Here is a 12,222-nt window from a genome sequence, read left to right as displayed (position 1 = left end):
ATAACATAACAAAGCATAGCATAACATACAAGTTCGAAAATAATGCAGATTTCTTTCACTTAGAACCCTCCCATACTTCCTGCTACGAAGCAAAACATCACGAAATCCATCAACCAAACACCGGCCAACACTTCCCTCTAGCGGTCTTCTGAGGAAATGTAAGTAGCTCAGAAAAAAAACTTCTGACCTGGAAAGCGAGTCAGAATGAAAGTGAAAGTTAGACATTTTAACCCAATCAAATAACAAGCAACGTTTTTCCTCCTGGCCAAGACGTGAAAAGCAGCTGTCAGTTGGTGTCGGGGCAACTAAAAGAGCAGAAGTCGCTGAAAAGGACCCAGGCTGAAAATGAGAAAAGACTGAAGTGAGAGCCAGAGAGTGTGACGGAGACAGCGGCAAAACCCGAAGGGAGCTTGGTCGTCGAGAAGCCCGAAGATTTAAATGAAATAAATACCAACAACAAATCAATGTTTCATCGCAAACGGGCAGCCTTCTTATACCTTTTTACTCTACTAACCCATTTTGCCGGTTATATATTTCTCCTATTTTACGCAGGTAAGCTACGTTCTAATGATCAATTATGAGTCTGGGTTCACGAGTTTGGGTTTGCGGCTAGTTTAGGAAAGGAGAAGTCACGGTAAAACGTAGTACCGAAACAGTCCTTGAGTCCTCCGCCGCACGCACTAAGATTTTAGGCTTTTGCCTTCAACCTTCTGTTTAAACAGAAAACAATGATAGCCCACTCTCCCGTTCCTTTTAAGTCAGAGAGGTATAAAACGCGCAGGAAGCAATACGGTACGCGAAAGGCGATAGAGATTCACGCCCACTGAGTGACGCTTGAGGTGCCCTCATTTGCAGTGTGATGCTGCAATCGTAATGTTCTCAGGCGGCCTCCGTTGGCTATTAGTTCGTTCAATCTACTGCTTAATATGTAAATGAATAAGTGCCACAACCCAAATGTTTTCTGTGTAATGTCGGGGCGGCAGCTACCCACACGCTGCAGCCCACCCCCCATTGCTACTCTCCACAATGTATTTGGGGTTGGAAAGGCAACTCCCACTAGCTCATTGTGGGTGATGTGTGCACCACACGAAACATCAGGGTAATTTACAAATGAAACAAGGAAAACTTTCATTGCTTAACCGTTAGGTCAACAAGTGATATCACAATGCAAACGGTTCTTTGGAGAAACTATATAGTGCAAACTGGTGTCTAGAGATACTGATTAGGACTGGATGCAGGAGGGGGAAGCAGGGAACCAACGTTATGTTGCTATCTAGCCCTTATTAGAACACCCTGACCCTACGCAGGGGTGCCTATCCCTAGGCAGCTTGTGGTGCGACAACTATCTAATAGGGATAGGCTGAGAAGGAAGCTGTCCCTCGATCTACCAAAGGTGTGGGCGCCCCAGGCCTGCATTAGGGAATTCTGGACACGAGATGTGAAAATGAGGAGCAACCATAAAAACACCATACCACTCCAATGTTTCTTGGTGCGGCAGAGCTGCTAATTAGATCACTGCCCAGCACAGCTAAATAGCTTAAATGAGTATTCAAATGACCATGGGATTTTCTGTGTACGTTTTACTAATACTAAGAAGATTTTTAGTTCAGCCTCACGGTGGAGCGGTAAATGTCCTTAGGATCTAAAAGGGCAATTGATGTTGGTACATCAATGCCTGTAAGTGTAAAACACTTTAAAAGGCTCACGGTGTGTGAGTGATGAGCATGGATGGGATTATTTGTAAAGTATCGCCCCTTGTTATTGGGGATATCTACAAAGTCGCCATGGTACCACCCTTGGCCAGGAGGGTCGACCGGTTTCAATGGAGTGGGATGTTCAGACCATCTTCTTCAGGACCGTTTAGGCAATCCAGCGTCAAAATTGTCTTCCAAACCGTGCCCAGAGCTTGGGGCACAATGTGGACTGCTCCCTCTCCTGTAGGGGAGAAAAAATGGGTGAACCAAAGGGAGATGTCAGTGGACTCAATGAGCTGTTTCATGATGTAACGCACAACTATGTTAAACATCAGAGCGCATGGGGAAACTGTATTGGGTGCCTAAAGTCACATGGCAGAAGCATAGAACTATGTAGGGCTGCTTTCTGGATAGCCAAACATCAGTGCCTAACACTCCAGGGGGAGGAGCAAGGGAAGGGGAAGAGAAAGTGAGGGAGTGCGGTAAAAAGGGGGGATGGTGCAAGCTGGGTGATCGTAATGGTGACCCACCCTAATAGCAATTGTCAGAGTGCCCACCTGACTGTCTGGTAACTTGGAGAGTGTTCAATCGAGGTGCCCAGACCGGAGAAAGGCTCTTGTGGCCGACCAGGTTCTGAAGGAAAAAGTTAATAATTTTGAATATTGGAACAGGCGTAGCAGAAGTATATCTGTGCCCATACCGGGCTGACAACCAGTGCATCCACTGGGTGCCTGAAACTCCGTGTGTGCACAGCGCATCTTTAGATTTAAATCGGGGGCTTACCTGCATGTAAATAGTGCAGGAGTTTGAGGTGGCAGCCTTCGGAATAAAGCGCGAGATACGTGCGGCTCCTCTAACGGGTGCGAGCACTAGGCACAAGACTTCCTTGTCGCGCGAGGTAGGAGGCGGGGTTACTGGCGGGAGCCAATCAGGAGGTGCCACGTCAAGAATGATGCGTGGGGCCGCGTTGTGATTGAAGGCTTGGCCAGTGAGTGCCGGATGACATACACGGGGTGGGAGGGGTGACAATTCAGAGAAATAGTGAACCTATAGTAAGCTGACAATTGCCATTAGGGTGGGTCACCATTACGATCACCCAGCTTGCACCACCCCCCCCCCCTTTTTACCGCACTCCCTCACTTTCTCACCCCTTCGCTCCCCCCTCCCCCTGGAGTGTTAGGCACGGCTGTTTGGCTATCCAGCAAGCAGCCCTACATATTTCTGTGCTTCTCCCATGTGACTTTAGGCACCCAATACAGTTTCCCCATGCTTTCTGATGTTTAACATAGTTGTGCGTTACATCATGAGACAGCTCATTGAGTCCACTGACATCTCCCTTTGGTCCACCCATTTTTGTCTCCCCTACAAGAGACGGAGCAGTCCACATTGTGCCCCAAGCTTTGGGCACGGTTTGGAAGACAAATTTAATGCTTGATTGACTACGGTTATGAAGAAGATGGTCTGAACATCCCACTCCATCGAAACCGGTCGACCCACCTGGCCATGGGTGGTACCATGGCGACTTTGTAGATATCCCCAATAACAAGGGGCGACACTTTACAAATAATCCCATTCATGCTTATCACTCACACACTGTGAGCCTTTTAAAGTGTTTTACACTTACAGGCATTGATGTACCAACATCAATTGCCCTTTTAGATGCTAAAATAACATTTACCACTCCATCATGAGGCTTAACTAAAAATCTCCTTAGGGTTAATAAAATGTACACAGAAAATCCCATGGTCATTTCAATACTCATGTAAGCTATTTAGCTGTGCTGGGCAGTTTTCACATCTCATGTCCAGAATTCCCTAATGCAGGCCTGAGGCGCCCATACCTTTGGTAGATCGAGGGACAGCTTCCTTCTTACCATATCCCTATTAGATAAGCGTCGCACCACAAGCTGCCTAGGGATAGGCACCCCTGAGTAGGGACATGGTGTTCTCCTGATGTGTGCACCACCCATTGCATATAGGCTATTTGCAAATGCCAATCAAAATAACATAATCTTGCATAGCATTTGTGCCTTGAACAGTGGCATTGCTTCTTCAAACATATCACCCTCATCGTCAATTCTCTCTGATTCTATAGGTGGCAAATTTAACATTTTGTCCATCTATCCACAGAAAACACAGCAAAAGTGCTTTCTTCAGATAGTACAAAAAATGGGTTAATACAGACAAATACATAATTGGATTGATGAACCTGCCTGTCAAACATCTCAGCAAGACCGGCTATAGGTTGGCACTCAGCAAAGGAACTCGTGCTTAGCAGTGGCATCTTTCTGGCCTTGCCCCTCTGGTAGTGCAGTGGAATGGCCACTGTGCTGTTGTCCTCTCTGCACGCCACTAGTAGCACTGATAACTAATGCTTCACCAATTACACGTATGTGCCAATGTGTGATTAAGAATACAATTGTGGCCTTGCTGCATAACAGAAGAACAAGGGCAAGTGGCCATTTTAGCAAGGCCCTGCATGTGCCTACTGTGTGCCTCTGCCTGTAGAGGTCCAACAAAACTAGCATCACACTAAAACTGGCACATATAAATGTGGGTGAACGACTTCACCTGGGAAATAATGAGCTGTACGTGGTACTGTGGCTGTATGTCTGCTGCCCGAACAACACACTGGAGGCACCCACCCTGCTGAGGCATTGCTGTGAGTTTTTGCAGTTGCAGGATGGCACCAGTGCCATCTATGATGAAGCAGTGTGTTGGCATGCCCAGCACAATGTCCCAGAGATATCACATTCTGTCTCTGTTATTCATGAAACTATCACAGCTTTGCTGGTGTGGCTCATACTGTTTAAAGTTGCCCAAACACCATTTCATAATTTTACTCGGTCTGACACAAAAGTGCCAGTGCGCAGAAATAAGTCCTAGGGCTCAGCCCTAGCAAACACCCCCTCAAATTAAGCACTGATTCAATCTGATGTGGCAATCTCTTTTTTCAATGCCAGTGAATGCTGTATAAGCGCATGAGTAAACGCTGTTGATGATTCAGATTTTCTGAAAAGCAAGCAGATAAGAAAGACCTCTCTCTTGGTGACTCTTGCATTTTCTTTAACAGGTTACCAGTTCTTGATGCAATCATTTAGAGAAGCAGATCCAGGAAATGAACTAGAAGTTACGCACAGTGGTGGCAATTGTAAGTAGTTTAAAATCAGTTGCAACAAATGTAGTATTTGTCATTTTTGAAATGCGTCATAACATATCCAAAGTGTTGTTAAATTGGAGCAGAGTTTAGTTTACCCATCTGCCACCATGGGAGGCCTGGCAGGACACCAGCAGACCTCACCCGAGTCAGCCCCCCCTTTTCATGATCTTTTACAAAAAATTATCTGTTTTGTTAGATCTCTGTTAGATTCAGTTTATCAACCATTTTCAATGTTAGATCCGCTACAGAACAGAAGTCATGAGCAATTATTTAGAGAGGGGGGCTAACCCGTTGCAAGCTAGTCACCCCCAATCAAAAATAGTACAAAAACGGATGTCATTTGTTATTAGATCCAGTATGATCAACCATTTTCAATGTTAGATCTGCTACAGAACATGAGTTATAAGCATAGTTGGCCCCCCTTCAACCAGACGTGCACAAAAAATCGATGTCATTGGTTAGATTTTTTGTTAGATCTGGTATGATCAGGCATATTTTTTGTTAGATCACACACGGGTGCTGAAATATTTGGCTGCAAATGAGGGGGGCTGCCCCTCCCAACAAAAGTTTGGGAAAAAAGTCAATCATTTCAATACATATTCACTAGATCCGGTAAGATCAACCATTTTTAATGTTAGATCCGCTACAGAACAGGAATGATAAGCAATTATTTAATGATAATGATAATGATGTGTTATTTGTATAGCGCCTTAATCCAAAGCGCTTAGAGGGAGGGCTAACCCGTAGCCAGCCTCCCCTTAATAAAAAAATGGACCAACATTTATATTTGTTAGATATTCGTTAGATCCGGTATGATCAACCATTTTCAACGTTAGATCACTACAGAAACGGAGTTACAAGCAATTATTTAGAGGGGACTAACCCGTATTGAGCTAGTTAGTCCCCCACAACCAGAAAATGCACTAAAATCAATGTCATTAGTTAGATATACGTTAGATCCTATATGATCGGGAATTTTTTTGTTAGATGTCACACAGGTACTGAAATATTTGACTGTAAAGGAGGGGGGCTGCTCCACCACTCCCCTAACACAAATTTGGAAAAAAAAGTAATTAATTTCAATACATATTCGCAATATCTGTGACTCACTAGTTTCCATTCAGGTGAATCACCCAACAGTCATGCCACTGCAGGGTTTCAATATCTGGTTTGATGTGCCCAACAACCCCATAACCCAACCCCTGGTCGACAGTCTAGAGGCACTCAACCTCTCTCAACATACCACAGGTCCAACTCACTTTGGTGGTCACGCCCTTGATATGTTCTTCAGCTCCTATGACGTTGTCTCTATATCTAGTCCCAAACCGCTTATCTGGACAGACCACTCTGCCATCCCTTTCTCTGTCCACACACCAGTCCTCCCACCCATGGCTCTCCCTAACCTCATACATGATCACAAATGCACAAAGTCAAGATAATCCCTGACCTACCTGAAGCCCTGCTGCACAGCGTCCCAGCACTGCTGACGTCTGATAGACCTTTAACGATCGAATCCTTTGACTCCTAGTTTAAAGAATCACTGCTTCCTCTCACTTCCTCACGCCCTGCAGCCTCTCGCAAAGGACCGTCCTCCAAATGGCTCATGCCCCACCTAAAGACTTTCAAATGTCAAAATAACTCTCTTGAGTGCAAATGGCGAACATCTGAAACCCCTCTCAGCAGATCTATGTTCTCCCACCACCACCATAATTACAAATCCGAGATCCGAAAGGCCAAAAAGGCCTATTACAATAAACGAATCCTGAATCTTCACAGCTGCAGCAAAGAACTCCACAGGATCATCTCCGAATTTGTGAAACCCACCTGCACATCTGCCCAGACCACGCTCACGCAGACGCTCTGCAACTCCCTCCTTGCTGCATTTCTACAACACAGCACTAGACAGAATGGCAACCCATAATAGCAAACTCTCCACCCTCACCTCATACCCCACACCTGCCCCTCCTGATTCCGTTGCCCTGACTACCGCAATGCCATCTTTCAACTCTTTCAACCCCGTCTCAAGAGATGAGTTCCTAGATCTAGTATCTGGCAGCAGACCGTCCGGATCCCCCCTTGACCCCTGTCCCACCTCTGGCATCTTTCCAGAGGCCTTTAAAATAGGGCATGTCAAACCACTTCTAAAAAAGGCATCTTTCGATGCCCCCCCCTTTGACCCTTAGAATTACAGGCTGATCTCCAACACCCGATTCATGGTGAAAATCATTGACTGCGCTGCGTACTCTCAGGTTAACTGCTCCGTAGAATCAAACAAACTCCTCGACCCCGCTCAATCAAGCTTCAGACCACGCCATGTACAAGAAACCACCCTGTTCGCGATATGGGACGATCTCAAGGTCTCTGCAGACTCAGAGGGCTGCGCAGCACTGATTCTCATTGATCTGTAAACAGCCTTTGACACTGTTAACCATTCTATACTCCTTGACCATCTCCACTCCCTACGAATCCGAGGCTCGGCACTCAAATGGATTGACTCCTTCCTCAACAACAGGAAACACATCTCTCTCCTCTTCCATTTTTTTCTCTACCGCTCGCACCGTGAACACTGGAGTATCCGAACGGGCATGCCTTTCTGCTCTCCTTTTCAACCTCTATCTGACCTCTCCACCAGGAATCATCCACCCGCACAACCTCACCTGCTACAACTACGCTTACGATACCCAAACTATCCTAAGAATTCCCAAAACAATCTCCAACCCATGTCCCGACTTTGAAGCTTTCCTCAGAGATATTGACCGATGAATGACCATAAACCATCTCCTTCTGAACCCTGATAAAACGGAGAGCATGGTGTGCAGCAATACTTCCCTTCTCCCGCAACCACTCCCATGGCCCCCCTCCCCTGGGACGCCCTCCAAATATAGTCAAACACCTTGGCTGCACTGTGGACTCAGGACTAACCGTCTCCTATCAGATCAATAATGTATCACAATCCTGTCACTACCATCTCAAACACCTAAAATGCATTTTCCCTTACCTCACCTATCCCAATAGACTTGCTGCTATTATATCCATTTTTATGTTGAGACTGGACTATACCAACTCCTTATACCTGGGTGCACCAGCAAACCAACTTAAAATCTGGAGAGCACAAAACGCTGCTGCCACACTACTTCTTGCTCTGGGACACAGGGATCACATCTCCCGCTCTCTGCACCTCTCATTGGCTCCCTGTGGGATGAAGGGGCGCTTTCAAAATCCTATTCATTACCCACTGAGCAGTGGACAAGACCGGCCCAGCATACCTACAAGAGAAGATTAAACCCTATCACGCACCCTAAGATCAAGCACTGCCCTCTTTCTAGTGATTCCAGCATCCAGTTCAGCCAGGATTGGAGGGGCCGCCTTGTCAACCTTGGATCCAACTCTGTGTAATTCACTCCCTCTGCATATTCGACATAGCCAAGACTACATGGCCTTCGCAAAGCTCTAAAAACATGTCTCTTTCCATAAACCTGATTAGGACCAACATTATGGACCATGACCTCAATGACATTACATTGGAAAATAATTACAGCATGCGGACAAATGTTCAGGGAGATACTAAGCGAAGAGATCACTGAAAGCAACCAATAATTCACCAAGACAGAATTAGGAAAGATGATAACTTTAGCGTTGAGCAGGCTCTAGGATATGTAACTGCTGACTCGCCGCTTCCTGAGTCTACTACTCAGGCCTAGCAGCCTCTCAGGCCATCAAGTTGATAATAACCTTGAGCTCCATACCTTGCCCAAATACATACCTAAGATACGATTCCACATAGGCGCTAAAAACCAGGCTATACAATGCCTCTGACCAGCCTATGCTTTAGCGTCACTGCCTCGATGTTACTACGTTGGTGCAAGATACCTCCTGTCCTATAACCAAATACCCTGCCTAGACCTACCCTGCAACCCACCATACACCACTACCAGAGACCGGGAAAATGGGCTCGGTGTGACTACGTTGGTGCGAGATAGCTCCTGCCATATAATCATATATCCTGCCTAATCCTACCCTGCAACCCACCATAAACCACAACCGGTGACGCGGAAACCGGGCCCCTGAGATGCATAGTGCTGAACCTAAGAATAATGACCATATGACAGAGCAAACATATCTTAGCCTGCTCCTATCTGTGAACCTACCTCAGAGGGCCACTACTGCGAAACACGAGGATAGCTACTACCAGCTCATCCAGATCCAGAATGTAGTCCTGGAACAGCGGGCTCGTAAGAATAAACCATCCACTCCAGACATTCGCCTCTCCTACCATTATGCTCCCTCTCTACTTTACACCAACACACAATAGACCGCAACTATACCCCGCCATCAATTTCGGCTTAGTTGCTCACATACGAACGATGCTCCATGAACACCTCAACATCCTGCTAGAACCCAGCTATAACCCATGAAAGAATCGGCCTAGCTGCACACATAAACGTCCTACACAGGCCTTATGCTGCCAGAATGTAGTCTCGGAGGCCAACCACATGACTGCACACATTCAACCGACCTCTCACTACCACTGCACCTAGTGTTAGGATGCAGCTACCATCAGGCAAAACGCACTTGCTGCACACATAATGAGTGCACCCAAGCACCCTATACTAACCTACACTCTCGACTGACCTGGACTACGGTCCCTAAGGGTGTTCAACCCACAAGCGCTTTGTGATCATACCAATGATATATAGAGCGCTATATGAATGCCAAATAACAAGAAGAGGATTTATAAGCAATTATATTATTTAGAGGGGGCTAACCAGTAATGAGCTAGTTAGCCCTCCTTCAACCATAAAAAATACACAAAAAAAGATGTCATTGGTTAGATATACGTTGGATCCGGTATGATCAGGCATTTTCTTTTTTAGATCAAACACAGGTGCTGAAATATTTGGCTGCAGAGGAGGGGGACTGCCCCCCCACATCAACATTTTGGGGAATAGGGAATGGTGACTTCTTTCGCCCTGCGTCATGTATACTCCTTTCACAACCTCTCACTCCTGACCCTTCACTAATCTGACCTTGTAAACTACTCTTCCGCCACCACGTCACTGTCCCTTCCTATCTCTCACTCTTCCTTTCCACTCCCACCCTCCGATCTTACTTCCTTTCCCACTTCTATTCTTTAATGCTTCTACTTCCAACTATCCTCCTCCTTCCGTTATTCCTTTTTCCCTCCTTCCTCTCACTCTACTTCCCCACCTCTTGCTATACACCTCATTATAATTTCTGCCTCTTTTAATGCCAATAGCTCTTCCCACTAACTGTTGCTCACCCCGCTGTACTACTTGACCTATTTCCCTAATACCACTACCTCTTTCTACTACCTTCCAAGTTGCTCAGGAATATTGTGCCCTGCACACCACTCTCACTGTTACAGACACCCAGGGATATGGTATTCAACACTCAGGGACTTCCAGTGATATGGTGCCCTGCTCACCCTTCTACTACTAATGTGCTTCGCTCGCTACTTCCACCACTTACTACCTTTACTCCTAACCACTACTACTGCTACCTCTGCTCCTACTACTTCTACTCTACTTCCACTACTGGATGAACGATGGGCCAGCTGTGGAGCTGCCTGCCCCGTTACATTGGGAAGCCCCTGTTGCGCTTCTGCAGAAGATGGTGGGTGGGCTTCCCAGGCTAAGCACATGGTACATGTTGCTTTGAAAACCACAATGGTCTTGGCTGACTCCCAAGTGGAGAAGCTAGATGGGGCGCCTGGCTGTCTTGCTGCACAGGTGGGTGGGACAGGCGGTACTGTATCCCCCCAACCCTCCTGCACTTGCAGATTTGGGCTGATGTCTGGACAAAAAAGTTGCTGGTGACTACTGGGGGTGGACCACTGGACTCACGCGTCGATGAAGACTGCAGCTAGCTGTGAGAATCCGTGTGAATTATGGGTCACATTTATTGACACTTCAAGCGCACCTCGTGGCCCTGGATTCCTCCTGTGGCTCTACCTGTCTGAGGGTTGCTTGAATGTCAGTAGCCCAGTGACACTCCCTGGGTGCATGGCTGGGGCTGTTGCAGGGACCCCGTTCCTTGCGTCCTCCTAAGATCACCGGATCTCTGGATCTGCTCAGAGGCATGTTGCAGGAGCATCCTAGCCTCCGTTTCCCTACCACTTGGGGCGGGGTTGGGTGGGCCATTCGCCCATTGTGCCCCGGTGGTGGTGGCAGTGGCCTAAAAACCTGACACACCTTCCCCCTACCCAGGGACAGCTGGCAATGACACTTGTCGCTGTCTGTGGTGTCCCATGCACCCGCACCCACATGGCCCCTGCAGGTTGCATTTATTTCATGCTGGTGCACTGCGACTGGCTTTGGGTCGGCTGGGAAGGCTCTCCGATCCGGTGGAGAGTGGCAGCAGTCTTGCCATGTCCAAAGGGCTGAGGGAGATTGACAGCTGCTACTCCCCCTCCTCCAGCCATCTTGGCCCCTCTCGGGGGGGGGGGCACCGGGTCATTGATGTGGGATGGGACCCCTTGATCCAAGTGCAACTGTTGACCTTGATCCCCTGCTGACCTTGATCTCTTAAATGCTCTGTTGGAGGATGAGGTGGTGATAAGGGCCATACAGGGACTGACCTTGGGTAAAGCCATTGGACGGTGGAGTTTTTGATGGCGTGTGCTACAGGTGGTTCAGGCAGAGGGTTGATGCAGTGCTTGTTGGATTTGCTTTCATTGTTGGCCTTGGCTATGGCGTTTTGGTAGTATTTGGACTTACCAGTGTTGATCATTCACCCGCGTGTAGCACCGAGTTCCTTGAGCAGAGCAAGGTCAGTGTGGGAGCCTCCGGTCACTCGTCAGAGGCAGCTTGGGCCCCCATTGCATGACGCACAAGCCTGGGGATTACTTCCTTGTTGGAAATGGCTCACGCACGGTATGCCCGGTTTCATTGGTGGCTCTTACCTGTTTGTTCGCACGGTTCCTCTTCCTCTGTCCTGCTGTCTTTTTCATCCACTGCCAGGGTTGCAGGCCGGTTGCCCCGTTCCTGGTGTGGTAGGGCACTGCTATGTTTGCCAACCCCTCTCCTCAACGTCATTACTTCACAGCACGATCAAGGGCAGCTGATTGGAGCCGAGACCGTGGTTGCCAGGCAACGTCCTTAACACAGCCTCGCTCTGAATCACGGATATAAAATGCCACAGTTCACTATATTCTGCACGTCTGAATGTTCTTGTTGCCACACGCTCTCTCTGCCTGTCTTTTCTCTGCGCATCAGTCCTTGATGTTTCATGTCTGTTCCTTCTATCCTGCATCTACCTTTTTCTGGTTGCTCTGTGCTTCTAATCTCCTCTATTCCTTGAGCCCTGCATCTACTGCTTACTGCCGTACTACTTCGATTTTGAAACTGTG

The 12,222-nt window shown here is 47.4% G+C and overlaps 1 protein-coding gene across 6 annotated transcripts in view; it reads left to right on the top strand.

The window, feature by feature from the left end:
• The first annotated feature begins 221 nt into the window (after window positions 1–221).
• The window catches only part of LOC138491615 (ubiquitin carboxyl-terminal hydrolase 48-like), a 1,427,336-nt gene continuing 1,415,335 nt past the window's right edge, over window positions 222–12,222 (top strand). For 4 of the 6 annotated variants that reach the window (XM_069618239.1, XM_069618238.1, XM_069618237.1 and 1 more), the window contains exons 1-2: window positions 228–552; window positions 4,767–4,844. In XM_069618239.1, the coding sequence (XP_069474340.1) occupies window positions 465–552; window positions 4,767–4,844 (166 nt within the window). In that variant the 5' untranslated portion in view covers window positions 228–464. Of the gene's footprint in view, window positions 553–4,766; window positions 4,845–12,222 lie in introns of all 6 variants that reach the window. The other 2 variants (XM_069618241.1, XM_069618240.1) reach the window with 1 other exon arrangement.

This window comes from Ambystoma mexicanum, chromosome 10 (genome assembly GCF_040938575.1).
Source record: "Ambystoma mexicanum isolate Mex_15411 chromosome 10, UKY_AmexF1_1, whole genome shotgun sequence".
Classification (NCBI taxonomy): domain Eukaryota; kingdom Metazoa; phylum Chordata; class Amphibia; order Caudata; family Ambystomatidae; genus Ambystoma; species Ambystoma mexicanum.
Note: the sequence above shows the minus strand (reverse complement) of the source record. Positions and strands in the feature narration are given on the sequence as shown.